This window comes from Musa acuminata, chromosome BXJ3-6 (assembly GCF_036884655.1).
Source record: "Musa acuminata AAA Group cultivar baxijiao chromosome BXJ3-6, Cavendish_Baxijiao_AAA, whole genome shotgun sequence".
Lineage (NCBI taxonomy): Eukaryota > Viridiplantae > Streptophyta > Magnoliopsida > Zingiberales > Musaceae > Musa > Musa acuminata.
Genome location: NC_088354.1, coordinates 22000457 through 22018938, shown reverse-complemented (window position 1 = coordinate 22018938; position 18482 = coordinate 22000457). Strand labels below are relative to the sequence as shown.

General features: G+C 40.2%; 1 protein-coding gene across 2 annotated transcripts in view; it reads right to left on the bottom strand.

Moving 5' to 3' along the window:
• The window catches only part of LOC103988790 (protein SABRE), an 85595-nt gene extending 74188 nt beyond the window's left edge, over nucleotides 1-11407 (bottom strand). For both annotated transcript variants that reach the window (XM_009407424.3, XM_065156492.1), the window contains exon 1: nucleotides 11005-11407. In XM_009407424.3, coding sequence (XP_009405699.2) covers nucleotides 11005-11075 — 71 coding nt within the window. In that variant the 5' untranslated portion in view covers nucleotides 11076-11407. The remainder of the gene's footprint in view (nucleotides 1-11004) is intronic.
• Nucleotides 11408-18482: the final 7075 nt, after the last annotated feature.

The window sequence follows — 18482 nt, the reverse complement described above, 5'->3', positions numbered from 1 at the left end:
GTGCTACGGCAGCGGCAGCCGGCAGGGGGTTACAGCCCGCAGGCGCTGCCTGCAGACACAGTGCCCGCAGAGGCAGCGCAACCTACGAGCGACCCGCCTGCTGGGGTAGCGCTCGCCCGCAAGGGGCGGTGCCTGCGGGCACTACCCCGGCAAAGAGCAACATTTGCGGGCGTAATGCCCACGGGCAAAACTACCCGCAAGGGCGGTAGGGCCCCGAGAGGAGCCGCGGGAAAGCGGTGTTGGCATGCACTATGCTCGCGAGCGACTCCGCTCGCGGGGCTACGGCACTCGCAAGGGCCCTTTCCCGCGGACGAGCCACCCGCAAGCAAGGGCGGGGCCCACAAGGGCGGGGCCCGCAAGGGCCCTTTTACGAAAATACTCCTCACAATTTAAAAAACTCCCTATATGTCCTTGATTTCATAAAATATTAATTAATTAAAAGGTTTAATTAATTATTATTATTATTATTTAATAGTCCTACATAATGATGATATATACATGTGATGTATGAGATATGGACGGATGATTATGGACCGTGTGATATGTGTGCTTGTGACTATTATTATTGGGGCCTGCAAGCTTCTAATTTATTTTTCGTTTATTATCAAGTCTGTGTGCCCGTGATTAAGTTGTAATTACATGAGGAGGTGCAACGGGAGCGTGGAAGCGATAACAGGACCGACGAGACCGAGATGGACGATCGCGACACATAAAGATGCGTCAAGATGCCAACGGAACCGACGATGACGAGATGGACGATCACAGGGCATGGAGATGCGCCACGACACACATAGATCTTAATGTGAGTGATTAGGCTCATTGGCTCGGGCTTAATCACATTAGGGTGTAGTTCATGATCATCTAAGTATGATTGCTTATACACCTACTAGATATGTATATATATTTGCATGCGATGTAGATATATATTAAATATGTATGTGTGTGAAATGTCATATTAGGAGACCAAATCAAAGAAACCCCTCTCTCGACAATATTAAGTCGATAAATGTGAGGCAATTAGATTGACCCACGTGGCCTTTCATCGTTATAGGTAGGGACCGATTCTCGATGTAGGTTAAGTTGGTCGAGTCTCTCGAGGCTCACCTATATCGTGATTCGCTATCTTGCCTACGACATAGAGATGTCACCGGTAACCTGAGAACATGATACGCTTGGTCGAGTCCCTCGATGGTATATCATCGAATCAGACTCATCTTGTAACGATTGTGTTGACTTAACCGAACATCATGGTTGGTCGAGTCCCTCGAGACCATGGTGATTCGGAGGCCGAACAGGACGGGAATCACAAGGAGTTGTGATCAGCAAGAGTTGCCTACCTTTCGGGCTTAGTGTGATTGGTCGAGTCCCTCGAGGTTACACTAAGACGCTGATTGGATCCCGATCTCCAATAGAAGTCTGCCGGTGACTTCTGTTTCACGTGCTGAGGGTGTCATGTGACTTGCCAGTAAAATAGTGGGAGCATATTAAGATAGAAGTTCATATCTTGATTGTTTATTTTTGCAAAATCTGCATGTTATTTATTTCTGCCGAATCTTTATTTTCAGAAAATGTCATTTTCAAATCTCTTACGTGGCATACTTGATGTCAACCACCTCACTGGTCCAAATTATACGAATTGGCTCCACAACTTGAGAATTGTTCTCACGACGGAGAAAATCGCGTACGTCTTTGATACAATGATGCCTACGCCCGAAGAAGGGGCAAGCGAGGATGAGATCGCTCGCTACGTGAAGTACATTGATGACTCTACTCTTGCTCAGTGTTATATGTTGGGCTCCATGACTCCTGAGTTATAAAGAGAGCATGAAAAGATGGATGTCAAATTCATTCTCCTACATGTCCGTAAACTGTTTGAGGAACAGGAAGGACTCAGCGATATGAGATATCCAAGAGCCTCTTCCGCGCTAGGATGATTGAGGGGACATCGGTTCAGAACCATGTCCTAAAGATGATCGAGTGGATAGAGAAACTCACAAGTCTATGAGTGATCTTAGAGGATAACCTGTGTGTGGATCTTGTGCTTCAGTCCCTACTAGATTCCTTTTCACAGTTCATAATGAATTTTAATATAAAAAAGCTTGAGGTGACTCTCCCGGAGCTCCTCAATTGATGAGGGAAGCAGAGAGCACTATTAAGAAAGAGAAGCCAGTTCTCTATACTGGTGAGACCAGAAAGAAAAGGAAAGCAGAAAAATCCCTTAAGAAGGGCAAGGGCAAGGGCAGACCAAGTAAAGCCAAGGTTGCTAAGACAGACCCGACAAAGGACAAAGGACAAAGGCCAGTGCTTCCACTGCGGAAAAGATGTGCCTTGGAAGAGGAACTACAAAGAGTACCTTACAGAAAGGGCGAAACAGAAGCTTGGAGAAGCTTCAAGTACATTCATGATCAGTCTCCATTTGTCAGACTCTTATAATAACACATGGGTATTGAATATCGGTAGTGCTTATCATATTTGCAATTCGTTGCAAGTTCTGGCAAGGCCTAGGAGATTGGCGAGAGACAAGATGGACCTCCAGATGGGCAATAGAGCAAAAGTTGCTGCAGTAGCTGTTGGCGAGGTCGCCCTACATTTGTCTGGTGGAGCTATTATTGCATTGGATGAATGTTATTTTGTTCCTTCTATTATCAAAAACATTATTTTCATTTCATGTTTGATAGTTAGTAGATATAAATTAGTTTTTGAGAACAATGATTGTTCAATATTATTAGATGATAAGATCATCACAAGAGGAACATTGCATAATGATTTGTTTATGCTAGACACCACTCCACATATCATGAATGTAAGTGTGTCGAAGAGGAAACGAGATAAGGTGAATAGTGCATACCTGTGGCATTGTATGCTAGGTCACATCCATGAGGGAAGGATTCAAAAGTTGCTAAAGAATGGATATCTAGATCCATTCGTCTATGAGTCATATGCAACCTGCGAGCCTTGCCTTCGTGGAAAACTGACCAACTCCTCATTTAGTGGAATTGGAGAAAAAACCACTGAACTACTGGAGCTCATACATAGTGATGTATGTGGACCCATGTCAACTCATGTCATTGGTGGTTACTCCTACTTTATTACCTTTACTAATGATTTTTCAAGTTATGGACATGCGCACTTAATAAAGTAAAAGTCCAAGGCCTTTAAGAAATTCAGAGAGTATAAGAATGAAGTGGAGAACCAAACTGGAAAGAGTATCAAGACTCTTCGATCAGATCGAGGAGGTGAGTACTTAGATACAGAGTTTACCTAGTTCCTCAAGGACCATGGGATTATATCCCAATGGACACTTCTTTATACACCTCAGCTCAATGGTGTATCTGAAAGGAGGAATCGTACGCTATTAGACATTGTGCGGTCTATGATAAGTTTCGCTGACCTACTCATCTCATTCTGGGGATACGCCCTAGAGAATGCAGCTTACCTTCTGAACAAAGTTCCAACTAAGTCGACAATGTCTACACCATATGAGATATAGAAAGGGAAAAAGCCCAATCTTAAGGTTGTTAAGATTTAGGGCTGCCCTGCCCATGTTAAAAGACACAACCCTGATAAGTTGGAATCAAGGACAGAGTGGTGCAAGTTCGTGGGATACCCCAAGGAAACTTGTGGGTATTATTATTTTTATCATCCCGTGGATCAAAAGGTCTTTGTAGCCAAGAGAACGATGTTCCTTGAGAAGGAACACATTCTTGACGGAGACAATTGGAGCATGATAGAGTTAAACGAGGTTGAAGAACCTAGCTCAAGCAACACTCCACAGACTGAGTCTGTTCAGGTACCTAGCACACAAGTTCCGACTTTACGTAGGTCCGACAAAATATCTCATCCTTCTGAGAGAAATGTGAGACATATTAGAGGAGAGGATGTTGAGGATATTGATCCTCAGACCTACGAGGAGGCTATTATAAGTATAGACTCCAGGAAGTGGCAAGAAACCATGAATTCTGAGATGGATTTCATGTACTCCAACAAGATTTGGAACCTAGTTGATGCACCCGAGAGTATTGTATCCATCGGTTGCAAGTGGATCTTCAAGAAGAAGATCGGAGTAGATGGAAAGGTAGAGACCTATAAAGTAAGGCTAGTGGCTAAGGGGTATCCTCAAAGGCAAGGTGTTGACTATGACGAAACCTTCTCACCCGTAGCCATACTAAAATCCATCCGAATTCTATTGGCTATTGCAGCACACTATGATTATGAGATCTGGCAAATGGACGTGAAAACTACATTCCTCAATGGCAACCTCGAAGAGGAGGTGTATATGATATAGCCCGAGAGATTCGTGTCTAAGGTTTACCCAGATAAGGTGTGTAGTTTGCTTAGGTCCATTTATGAACTAAAACAAGCTTCCCGAAATTAGAACATAAGATTTGATGAGGCAATCAGATCTTATGACTTCGTTAAGAACAAAGATGAGCCTTGTGTGTATGGGAAGGTAAGTGGGAGCGCTATCACCTTCTTGGTGTTATATGTGGATGACATCATGATCATTGGGAATGATGTAGGAATGCTATCGACAGTAAAGACTTGGTTATCTAGACACTTCTCCATAAAGGAGTTAGGGGAAGCATCCTATATCTTGGGGATTCGGATCTATAAAGATAGATCCAAGAGGATGCTTGGCTTGTCCCAATCCAAGTATATAGACACCGTTGTCAAAATGTTTGACATGAAAAATTCCAAGAGAGATTTCATACCGATGAGACATGAGATATCGCTTTCTAGGAGTATATCCCCAAAGACTCCTGAAGAAAAGGCGAACATGGATAGGATACTCTATGCCTCAGCGATAGGGTCTATCATGTATGTCATGCTATGTACCAGGCCTGATATAACGTATGCACTGAGTGTCACGAGCAGGTATCAGATGGATCCAGGATTGGAGCACTGGAAAGCAGTAAAATGTATCCTTAAGTATTTGAGAATGACTAAGGATCTTTTACTGGTATATGAAGGTAGTAGCCTCACAGTTGAAGGCTACACAGACTCGAGTTTCCAGTCTGATGTCGATGATAGCAAGTCGAATTCAGGATATGTGTACACCCTGAATGAAGGAGCAGTATGCTGGAAGAGTTCCAAGCAAAATACTATTGCTGACTCGACCACAGAGGCAGAGTACATTACTGCAACAAAGGCAGCCAAGGAGGGAGTCTGGATGAAGAAGTTCATCACAGATATAGGAGTCATACTAGGCAACGAGGAGTCGATTCCCTTATATTGCGACAACAACGGGGCAATTGCTCAAATAAGGGAACCCGGGTCTCATCAGAAGTGTTCTGAGGAGGTTCCAACCTGTTAGAGAGATCTTGACCCGAGGAGATGTAGTAGTGGAAAGAGTTTCATCCGAAGATAACATTGCAAATCTACTAACAAAGTCGTTGTCTCATATTGTCTTTGAGCATCACAGGGGTCTGATGGGGATCAGACACATAGGTGATTGGGTTTAGATCAAGTGAGAGATTGTTAATCATCGGTGCCTTGCAAGCCAATCACGTGAGTGATGGCACATATAACTTGACACGTAATTTTTTTGTTTATTATTATAGTTTTGGCATTTTATCACTTTATATTGACTATTGCTTGAATATATTGTGATAACATGGGTCTGTGCAATGAGAATCGGCTCGTAATGAGATCATGATAATGAGACAGATTCGTCTTGAAACACAGATCCTAAATAATATCATTCAAGGTTACTCGAGAGGAAAATCGAGATAACCGGACAGACTAGTGTGTTGTATACCCGTTCATATGATGGATGCAGTTGGTCTCATAGCTGCTCATGTGGGGACACTAGGGATACAATACAGGTGCCCATTAGAGAATGAGTTCACTAATTGATCCGCTTACGGAATGCAAGATGGTTGATGATGCCTTATTATCAGATAATGATTCCGTAGTCCTAGTGGTGTATCTGGTCCTTAGACTTGAGACACCAAGGATGTCCTGTATGTGCACTTCATTCTTTGATATCAGACTTATAGGTCTAGAGGTTCCAGATCTAGCACAACCGGTCATCGAGAGTGGTAGCCAACCTTACGAGGACTATTGAGTGTCGATAGAGGATCATCCACTCTCGGTGTCATGAGAGGAATATCTCATGTGTTCTTGCTCAAACAAATCCCTGGCCAAGATCATTCGGATTAAGAGAGAAAGAGTTCTCCGGGAGAATCCGATTAGAGCGAGACTCGATTAGAAACCGTATGGTTCTGACAACACCATACTCGGTATACGGTCTCTGAGATATTATATGGATGAGGGACTAGAGGTATACGATAACTAAGGACAGACAAGTCCAAAGGATTGGATTCCCTTGTATCATCTGGGGACTGTGGCGTAGTGGCCTTGTACGCCCGCAGTCGATGAGTCGAGTGAATTATTTTGGAGATAATAATTCACTGAGCTAGAAGGAATTCTGATATGTATGACTCACGGTCAGCTCGATGTTGAGCCTAGAGGGTCACACACATATGGTAGGCGTTGCGATAAATAAAGGTTCGGATATGAGATATCCGCCGAAACCCCTTTCTTATTGGATATCTAATAAGCCCCTGAATTATTGGATCATATGGATGAGATCCAATAAGAGCCCATAAGATATTATTGGATAGAGATCCACTAATCTAAGAAGCTTTGGTAGTTGGATAGAGATCCAATACCCAATAGGGCAGGATCCATTAGAGTTAAGTTGATAGGGGACCTCTATAAATAAGAGAGAACTAGTGGTTCATAGGTTAGAGCTTTTTTGGTTATCTCTCCTATTCTCCTCTCTCTCTCCTCCTCAGAGCAAGCTTGGAGTTTTGAGGAGCATCGTCGCAGCCCTACTGTGTGGATCACCGCTAGAGAGGAGGGCGCTTGACCTCCTTCACCCTCTCCTAGAGATCTACAGGAATTTAGGGATATACGATCTCCCTAAGTAACACAATCTATCTTATATGCAGTTTTATGTTTCGCGGATTTTTGTGCATCAATCTTTGCACGACGATTAACACACTTTTGGAAATTTGGGGATTTTGTTTTTATGTTCTTCTGTTGCACATATGATGTCGCCCCCAAGATTTCCCAACAGTTCTCAACCTTGTCCCCCTTCTCCCGCCTACTCCTACTCTTAGTCCCCCTCCTCCTACCTCCCCCATCCTCACTCCCCAAGTCCCCCTCATCTTTTCCTACCACCCACCCACCCACCACCCCCTTCTTCTCCCACCTTTCCCTACTCTCAACCCCTCACCACCTTCCCTTTCACCCTTGCTCTTAGCCCCATCACACTCCTAGTACTGCCTCCCCTCTCGACATGACAACACCACTCCTTAGCATTGCCCTTGGACTCAGCTGTTGCACCTCTCCTCTCAATCACCTCTACATACTAACCCGTATAGGCTAGCCTTGCTCTTGATTCTTAATGTTAAAACTTAAAAGTTTATGAATTGTGTTAATTATTCATTATAATTTTGTATTCACCCATATAGGCTAGCCTGACACATATAGGTTAGCAATTTTTGTATTCTTCCTATTTTATAGTTTTTATTTTTTTCTTGTACCTAAAGGGCTAGGAAAGGAGGGAAATTGTGATTGGAACGTCAATAGATTAATGAACGAATAGTTTTTTCCCATGTTATGTATGTGTAAATGGTGTCAGACCGCATTCCCTTTTTCAACAATCTAGTTCCATCGTCAGCATACGACATGTTAAAGAGTGAGATCATCATTCCTAGGAGTTAATCCTTAAACCATAGTGAGTCTACAAATTATCTTTCTTATCTATTTTATGTAAAATCTTTTATCTTTTATTCTACAACTATTGAATGGCTAAAAAATATTTTTTATTTACCCTCCATGCACTTTTCCTATATCACCTTTTAGTATAAGATAACATTTTGCAATAATTGACAAAAAACCTAAGGCACTTAGGCAATTAACAAAGAATATTATATTTTGAAATTATTTTTCCAAGACCAATATAGAGAATCAATTTTTGTTTGTCACAACCATTTGTAGTTTGCTTGATCCGTGGGGTTAAGAACATGTATTCTAAGATTTGAAGAAGGCGGCTAGAAAAATGAAGAAATATGTGGACAGAAAAGAAATGAGACCTAAGCTAAATAATAAATTTCCCTGCTTGGCACTACAAGGAACCGAGGCCCAATGGAACGAACAAGCCCCTATTTAATAGGGATGACCAGCACAATTAGAGGATGACAATAAAGGTGATTTTCTTGTAAAAAGCCCCACATATTGGGCTTTTCTCGGATAGTGTGCTCTATTTCTATAATGCCAGCAGAGTGTCTCTACCTTTTGCAAATGAACAAAATGCCTTCCTTTAAAAAAAAATAGTTATGAGAAGGGTCCGATAATAAGTTGTGATCAGGCTACAGAAAGTCAATTTTTCATGGGTTGTGGTGCAGCAAGTCAATCTCAGTTATCTAATAGTGTAACAAGGGGAAAGTTTGCTCATCGCACTCAGTTAAGCCATTAGATGTCATCAGTAAACAATAATTCAAGTATGATCACATTTCTCCATCAAATTTCAGTGACAAGGAGGTGAATTGTCGTCCATCTACCAATGATGATGGAGGAGGCCATAGATTTAACATTCCCAGTAATCAAGTATGTTCCTCATGTCGCCCAAGTGGACGAATATGTGCACAGATATCCAATTTAGTTTTGAGTGTTTGTTTAACCCAACAAACCCACAACCTAAGTGGGAAAAGAGATAGACTATAAGTCTCAAGCCTAATGACTCAATGATGAATAAGTTCCTTCCTTGAATGATCCGTTTTTTAAACAGAATCCCTTTTTTTTCTCTATCCTGTTCTTTTCACGGTGCTTCTTGAACTGGCTGGTCCATGCTTCTTTCCTACTCTTCTTGTTCTTTTTCAGTATAAAGCTCAACCATGAACTGATCTCCTTTTCGTCATATATTAATATGACTATTATCTTTTCTCTCTAGTGTTTCTTTTCTACCAATGGAGGTTTCAGATTCAAAGAAAGATGTCAATCAAGTGCTGAATCTCAATACTCAACTTGCCCGATGTGTTGGACCTCATCTTTAACAGTTTCTGGTCCAAGTCAACTTACTAGTAAGGGTCTCAAACTCTCAATAAGTAATTTATTGTTTATGTTGGATTTCCATCTTCGCCCTTCTATGCTTAAAGTATGTGAAAAAGGCAGATGTTTTATTGATCAGCAAGTAGGAAGTTCAATATCTGACAAGTGAGGTTGAATAGCATATCATAGTGGCCAAATGACAATAACAAACAACAAAAGCTCAACATAGAGTCATATGATGCAGAATTTTCATAAATGGTTCCTTGAGAAGGGAGTAACCACTAACTAGATCTTCAACTACCCAACGATAGTCAATTCCTCATTGGAAGCTAAATTATTTTTTGAGATAATCTCAAGAGCTCCTACTGATTCCAAATTTTTGAAGCCTAAAGAACAGAAGATATGTGGAGAAGAGAGGGAAGAGGAAAAAGTTGAGAAATACTCGTCCATAACTAAAAGAATTAAATCACTGGCGAAGGGGGAATAAAAGAAGAAAAGGGAGAAATAGGAGCTAGAATGGAGCAATAGGAAAATGATGTCTGAGAAAGAAAAATAAAAAGGTATGTGTGGTATTATTATTTGACCATGTATGTCTTCGCTTCTACTACCAGTCACTACTAGAACACCATTGTACTACCATCTACCATGGCCAATCTTGAAGAAAAATATATCAGGGTTTGGGGTTAGCCTTCAATGGAATCCACATCTCAAGAACATATGGAAACATTAGTGGCTCATTTTGGTCATTTAAAAGTCATAGAATAGAGATCAGTCAAAATAAGTCAAATAATCAAACATCAGTCACGTACAAACTTGATCAAAATAAAGATCAAGAAAATCAAAAATCTCCATTACGACCTTATACCAATTGTCTCTAGCACCAATGACCATTCACCTACCATAACCACCTTCTCTAAGACCAAGTTACAGTTTATGGTTTCCATTGCCTGATTGCATACAGGAGGGGGAAAGGTTAATCCCTTGCAACCTCAGTATCAAGGGTTCAAATAATGAAAACAGCCTTTCTCTTTCTCTCTTTTCTCTCTTTACAAGATTAAGCTTATGCATATTGAACATCTACAAACACTGACTGTTCAGTAGCTTCACACATTAGGCCATCTTTTTTACGATCCAATGTCTTTTTTATTTTTACTTCCCAAATAGTTGGGACAGTACAGCTTGTTGTGTAGTTGCATTATCTATAAACTACTATCAAGCTTCTCTCGTCTGTCCCAAGTTGATCTATCAAACAATAACATCTCCAGTATTGATGTCCCCACCAATCAACAAGAATAGAACCAAATCTTAAACCTCAACCCTGGACTTAGCCTCAGAATGATTTATATCATCAACAGAGTTTCTTCTTAACCCTAATTACGTATAAATTTCTGTATATCTTGAATGAATCTGCACTCTGTACTTCCTTTTCCCTCATTTTTATGCACCTGGAAGAAAATTTGAATCCTACTTTTAGTTAATGGCACTTGGTGATGATCTTGTTGTTAAAGAATGTTTATCATCAGAAGCGCATTAACTTATATTCTTCAGGTTCAAGCACCTCAATCAGCTTTTAGATTTTCATGCACGACACATGCTCGATGCTTAATTAGAAACTAAAATAATGAAAAATTATCATTTAGCACTCTTTGCTAATTGCACAGGTCACCCACGTATATTGCCATGCAAAAATTGGTCCTTCCCAGTTTTTCAAAGCTTGACATGGTTGGTGTTATCCATATCCTTTTTAAAACGAGGTAATTATCGGCGAAAATTGTAAATAATAGTTTAGGAAATTGTGTTCAGAAACCACATATAAAGAGACAATACAAAAAACCAAATAATTAAAACGACAACTAAATAAACGAGCTTAAGTCTCAAGAACGTAAGATTACAGAAGATCACGAAACAAAATTCAAAATATAAACAGGTTCTCGTAAATCTTACACAAAGATGACCCATCCGACAGCAGAGACGACCAGAAGAACTGCGAAGAATTTCACCGGCGAAGAGGCCATCTCGCCGAGACAGCACACGCGGGCCGAAGGAAGCACCCTCAGAGATCAGATCCTCGAAAAGTAAGCTGCATCGTATTGCATCAAAGCGAAAGTCCCAAGCCGACTCCAGGGACCAAAGATCCCATCTATGGGAGCCGGGCGGGGGAGGGACCCGACCAAGAGGCGACAGGGACGAACAGACTCACTCGCGGGAGGCACGAGGAGAAGTGAGCTGATGCAGGATTTGGAGTTCCGGCGCTTGAAATTTCTCACAGGGGGCGTCGATCTGCTCGATCTGATCGGAGGAACAGCGGGGGAGGCGTTGGGGAGCAGGGGAGGAGAGAGAGGAGACGACTCCTACTATGGATTTGGGCAAAGGTACGACTACAGTCCTCCGTTTAAGAACGTGGTCTTGGGCCGAGCCAATTTCTGGGCCGCTTTCTTGTGAAGGGCGTTCAATTATGCAAATGACAGCAGATTGAACTGCTTTGAATAACATCAGACTTCTGTTAGTTATAATTATGTTGTTCATAGGGAACGAAGCCCAAATTTTGGAGATTACTATTTTATTTATAATTTTATGTTAAAAAGTTTAAATATTTATAAGTTATTATTTAAACAAATATATATTCTTAATTTATAATTTTTTTTAATAAAAAATTATTATTTACCTATAATTTTTTTTCTCATTTTTTTCTTATCTTCTTCTAATGACATCCGTAGTCAGCAAAATCGATGTTGATGACATCAAAGTAATGAAAGGAGAGTGTGAAGCACAAGTTGATAATAGCGAATGATGAGGAAAGTCTATAGTGTACACAATGGGGCATGGTTCATAGGGGCAGCTTGGGAGGGACAATCCATAACAAAAAAAAAAAAATGATGAGTAAGCTAGAAGTGGTGATTAGTAACAATAATAGGATACACAAACAAAAATAGTAGAGAAGACAAAAAAAAAGATACGGATAAAAATAAAATTAGAAAGGTTATAAATATAAAAAAATATTTTATTAAATTTTTTAAAGGTTTATGAATAATAGAGGTGTTGTGAATAGTAAACTCCTAAAATTTTTATCCTCTTTTGGTAAAATTACATGAATGTCCCTCCAAAACAGGTTTTTTCTTTGAAGTCTAGCATACATACTAATGTGTTATTATAATTAATGACCTTCATTCGAGTGCTCTTTAAATTCAAGTTTAGGGGAGGAGTTCGAGAAGTGATATAAAACATTTTATTTTACTGTAACATTGGAAGTTCAAAAGGACAAAGATTTATTTTGTCTTTAGAATATATTTTTATATTTTAAATATATATTTAGAGAAAATAATTTGAGTGAATATACGTGTAATATGAGTGTTTAAATAATAGATGAAAATTATATTTTAAATATACATTTACATAAGTGTTATTTGGTAAAATTATGTTTTTCAGAAGTTCATTGAATATTATTTAATAAATTTACCCCTCTAAAATTTTTAATATTTGTTCAAAAATGTATACTTATTTTTTATTTAATTTAATAAATAAAAATATATATAATAAATTATAAAAATAAATGAATATAATCTTGTGATTACAATACGATGCTTTGGATAATCTTGTGATTATAGAGAATATCATGTAATACTTTAAAAATTGTAAAAAAAATTATTAGCATCAAACAAATAATGAAATGGCAAAGCTATGTTAAGATAGTATTGGAATTTGAGCATTTATAATATAGTATTCAAGTCAAATGTGATCCTAAAAAAATTATCAAACACCAATTTATATTTGAAATGTGTCTTGGACCTTCAATGCTCATGTGTTCCAAGTGTCCTTTTAAACTAGCTTATAGCGACTTAGAAGACCTACTAACATTAACTTTGACCTAGACATCTTAGATCAATGGCTTGATCTCGATAGATTAATAATAGTTCAATTAACCAATTGAAGAAGGGTTTTAGTAAGAAAAGACTATAGTGATATATTGACATCACTCGAATTAACAATGGGCAAAGATTTAAACTACCTTATAGCGACTTATATGACCTACCAACAATACATTTTGGCATAGACATTCTAGATAAGTAACTCAATATCAATAGACTAATAGTTCAATTAACAAATCGGAAGGGTTTTAATAAGAAACGGTTACTAATGAATGAGGTTAACATATTACATGATGATGTCACCTTAAATTTCGGATGGGTAAAGATTTATACTAGCTTATAGAGACTTAAAGGGCCTATTAAAATTAATTTTAGTTGAAGTATTTCATATTGTTAGGAACTAGTCGGCACTAAGAGGGGGGGGTGAATTAGTGTAGTAGTAAAAATGTCAGTTTGAAAAATCTTCATGATTAAAACCGATCGAAAATATGTTTAACTTAAAAACACTTATGTGTTGAATATTGGATTTTGATGATGAAGTTAATTGTCATTTGATATCTAATCCATATGTTGAGATAAGTGTGCAGGATTAACTACGATGAAAGTAAGACATGCAGCAGGAGTTACGCCGGAGTCAAGACTATGATCACGCTGGGAGTTTGAGAGTTCGATGGAAGTCCGGATGGTCGTCGGAGGTTCTGCGGGAACAAATCCGAGAAGTCCAAGAGCTTGCCAAAAGAAGCTCATCGGAACTCGTCAAGTGGATCGTCGCAAGTCCAGGAGTTTGCCGGAAGTCCGTCGGAGCATCGCCGAAGGTTCGTCGGATGTTCGCCGGAAGTTCGCCGGAAGAAGCGATTGACACACAGGAGCAAGTTGTAGTAAATGTCTTGAGAAATATCGCAGTTAGCAAGTAGATTAAGTTAGGAATGGGAGGTGATCTCATTAACTTAATCTGGGGGCAATTGGGCCCTTGATAGACCCAAATTGGGCCGAATGAATCAACCCATTCGGACCAGAATTCCTACTAGGCGGTGGCACCGCCAGGGTCGGTTGTGGCACCGCCCAGGAGAGGGTCTCCTAGGAAAGTTGGGCGGTGCAACCGCCCTAGGCAAGCGGTGGCACCGCCTGAGCTCAGTCTCCGAGCGAGACTGGGTAGTGCAACCGCCCCTAACAAGCGGTGGAACCGCCTGAGCTTGATCTCCGAGCTCTGCCAGGTAGTGCAACCGCCCTAGTCAGGCGGTGGCATTGCTAGGGCTTAGTATCCGAGTGAAACTAGGCGGTGGCACCACCTAGAGGCTCAGACTCCAAGCTGTCAGGCGGTTGTACCACCCCAGTCAGGAGGTGGTACCGCCAGGACCCTGAAAATCCAAAAAAAGATATTTTTGAGCTCCAAATTCAAACTAGTTTGGGCCCTATATATACACCACCCTTTAGTGCATGAAAGGGCACTGAAAGCTTGATCTTACTCTGTGATTTTAGAGCTCAAAAGTGTTGTAAAATCTAGAAGTTCTCCTCTCTCTTTTCTTCCAGGTTTTGATCTTTCAAGAGAGGAGAGAAAAGTTTGTAAGGGTTGTCTCCTAAGCCCGTCAAAAGGAGTGAAACTGTAAAAGGGTGGTTGGTCTTCGCCTATTGAAGGAAGGTCTCTAGTGGACGTCGGTGACCTCGTTGGTGAAGGAAGCCAAAAGTGGATGTAGGTCAAGATTGACCGAACCACTCTAAATCTCGGTTTGCATTTACTTTGAGCATCTTATCTTTACTACAAACCTCCTCAGTAGCTTACTACCTTCTGCTCATTTACAAACGTGTTTCTTAGTTAAGTATTTTCTGAATCGGCGTTAAGACAGAAATCGATTTTATTGTACGAACACCATATTTTAGTTTGCGCTTACATTCTGTTTTCTATCTTAACTGCAAACTACCTTCCTTACTTTACTTCAAATACGTTTCCTTAAGCTTTCAAGTTATTATCTGCACAAAACGACTTTTACGTCAGAATCGGATTTTAACGTACGAACGCAGTTTTAATCGTCGAAAGTTTTCCGCTACACTAATTCACCCCCCCTCCCTCTTAGTGCTCTTGATCCTAACAATTGGTATTAGAGCGGGGTTAACTCTCAAACGGATTAAAACCCAAGAGAGATGGCATACGTCGGAAACCAAGAGGGCTACTCTATTACATGTCCACCCATGTTCAATGGGATGGACTACACCTATTGGAAGACCCGAATGAGGATCTTCCTTATTTCAATGGATTTTGAACTTTGGAATATTGTCAAAAATGGATTTTCGAAGTCTTCTCTTCCAATGATCGATTGGAATAAATTGGAGAAGAAGACTTTCGCTCTTAAATCAAAGGCTATGAATGCCTTATTTTGTGCGCTTGATAAAAATGAGTTCAATCGTGTTTCGGTTTGTGAAACCGCGTTTGATTTTTGGCATATACTCGAAGTGACTCACGAAGGCACAAGTAGAGTAAAAGAGTCAAAAATCAATCATTTGATACATTCTTTTAAACTTTTTCGAATGAAACCGAGCCAAACTATTGGCGACATGTACACCCGATTCACGGATATCGTCAATGGTCTAAAAGGACTCAGCAAAAGTTTTTCAGATTTTAAGCTCATAAATAAGATTCTAAGATCCCTTCCTAAAAGTTGGGACCCTAAAGTCACCGCTATTCAAGAGGCTAAAGATTTAAACAACCCCCCTCTTGAAGAACTAATTGGGTCATTAATGACCTATGAAATGACTTGCAAGGCTCATGAAGAGCAAGAAGACATCCTTCCAAAGAACAGGAAGGATATGACACTTAGAACTTTAGATGACCACTTGAGAGAAAACTCAAGTGATGAGGACTGTGACGATGACTTGGCACTTCTAACAAGGAAATTTAAAAAATTCATTAAGAGAAACAAGTTTAAAAGTGACATAAAAAATAAACTTGAACACAAAAAGGACCAAGTTATTTGCTACGAGTACAAAAAGCCGGGACACTGCAAAAGTAATTGTCTCCAAGCCAAGAAGAGAACATCAAAGAAAAAAGCGCTCAAAGCAACATGGGATGACTCGAGCGCGTTCGAAGAAGAGGAGTCCAACACCTAGCAAGTTGCTCATTATGCCTTAATAGCAATCAGAGAAGACGTAACAAATTTAATTGATGTAGATTTATCATTTGATGAATTATTAAATGCCTCCCATAACTTATTTGATGAATGTAAAATAATTTGTAGAAAATATAAATTGTTAAAAAATAAGTATGATAATCTTGTTAGCAATTTTGATAAATTAAAAACTGAATATCACGATAGTTTAGCTCAATGTGAAAAATGTCATGATCTAGAAACTCTCCAAAAGGAAAACTTGCTACTTAAGGACACCTTGAAGAAATTTGAGGTTGGTAGCAAGTCTTTGAACATTATCCTTGCAAACAAGGGTCACGTTCCCAAAAGAAGTGGAATCGAATTTGTGAGAATTCCTCGCCAAAATCTAACCACATTCATAAAAGGCCTTATCTTATATGTTCGACACCAAGCAAATGCAACTTTTGTTGCAAATATGAACACAAAACGTATCAGTGTCCATTCAAGAAAATTAGTCCGAACAAATTAATTTGGGTTCCTAAAGGAACCATGATAAACTCTATGCAACATGATAAACAATATAGATCAGTTTTTGAGGCACCCAAAAGTAAATGGGTACCTAAAAATCACCCCTTCTTGTAGAAACATACACCATCAAAAGCTAGGAGCAAGAGATAATATCTTGCTTTTTGGGTACTCGATATTCATAGCTCGAGATCCAAAAGAACATGTAATGCTCTCTAGCCTAAATAGTAAAAAGAGGATTAGAAAATTAATATTGTAGAGTGATACTAATACAATCCTGTTTAATCCCTCAGATTTTGAAACTCATAATTCTCCCTTCACATACCCTTCGGATTTCTGAACTCATCGAATTGATTTCTTCTTTACCTTCGGATCCAACTATATTATGAACTTACGTCTTGCAAGCAAAGTTTGTTATAAACTTGTGAAGCTTACCAACTTGGATAATAAGTTATGAACATGTCTAAAATTGTGTACGACATTTAAAGTAGAATATGCGCGTCACAAGATCTATCTTGAACGTACGAAAATTCTAATCTTGAAATGGAAACTCTTACGTAATTACAAAAGTAAAGTTGATTGCTCCACAAATGAAAACTCTCCTCAAGTTGAAAACATCCAAATCAGCCTGTACAACCCCCAAACAAGTGCTCACCGCCTATAGGTAGTGGCACCGCCCAGCTGGCGGTAGCGCCACCGGTTGTCACGGGTTGCAAGCGGTTGCACCGCCCCAGCCAGCAATGCAACCGCCCGCAATCTTGCCCCCTTTTAAACCGAGCTAGGGCCGGCGGTGGAACAGACCCCAACTCACTTCCTTCCCCTCTTTACACCACCAAAGCTTCTCCACCTCCTTTTCTCCCATCTTAGCTGTTAGGATCGAGAGCACTAAGAGGGGGGGGGGTGAATTAGTGCAGCGGAAATCTTTCAGCGATTAAAAATGAAAGCTGCGTTCGTTCGATAAAAACTATTTTGATGCAAAAGCCGATTCTAAGATTACTTATGATTAAGTGCAGTTTACGTCTAAACACAGTTTGCGTCTAAACGCAGTTTGCGTCTAAATGCAGATTCCGTCTAAGCTCAAATTGCGTCTAAGCGCAGTTTGCGTCTAAGCGCAGATTGCGTCTAAGCGTAGTTTGCATCTAAACACAGTTTGCGTCTAAGCGCAGTTTAAGCAGAAGTATAAAGACAGTGTGCTGCTATTGTACAGCTCAAAAAGTAATCTGCAAAAAGCATATTTATGTCTAAACGCAGATTTACGTCTAAACGCAGATTTACGTCTAAACGCAGATTTACATCTGAATACAGATTCGAAAAGATCAGCACTTAGAAACTTGTTCGTAAAGGCGCAGAGAGCAGTAGCTATGTAGGAGGTTTGCAGTAATGATAAAGTGCTCAAAACAAACGCAAACCAGAGATTTAGAGTGGTTCGGTCAGTCTTGACCTATTCCACTTTTGGCTTCCTCCACCGACGAGGTCATCGACGTCAACTAGAGACCTTCCTTCAATAGGTGAAGGCCAACCACCCTCTTACAGATTCACTCCTTTTGGCGGGCTTAGGAGACAACCCTTACAGAAGTTTTCTCTCCTCTCTTTACAACTCAAACTTGAAGAATAGAAAGAGGAGAACTAGCAGTTTTGAGCTCTAAGAAACACAGAAAGATAGCAAGATTTCGAGTGTGTGTTCTGTGCTTTCAGTGCTGAATGGGTGGGGTATTTATAGGCCCCAACCCAATTCAAATTTGGAGCTCAAAACGATCAAATCCCGAAATTCCGGGATCAGGCGGTTGCACCTCCTGACTGGAGAGGTTGCATCGCCTGGCAGAGCTCGAAGACTGAGCCCAGGCGATTACACCTCTGTGTTAGGGGCGGTTGCACCTCCTGAGTATGGCTCGGAGACTGAGCCCCAGGCGGTGCCACCTCTTGACTGAGGCGGTTGCACCTCTCTGCCAGA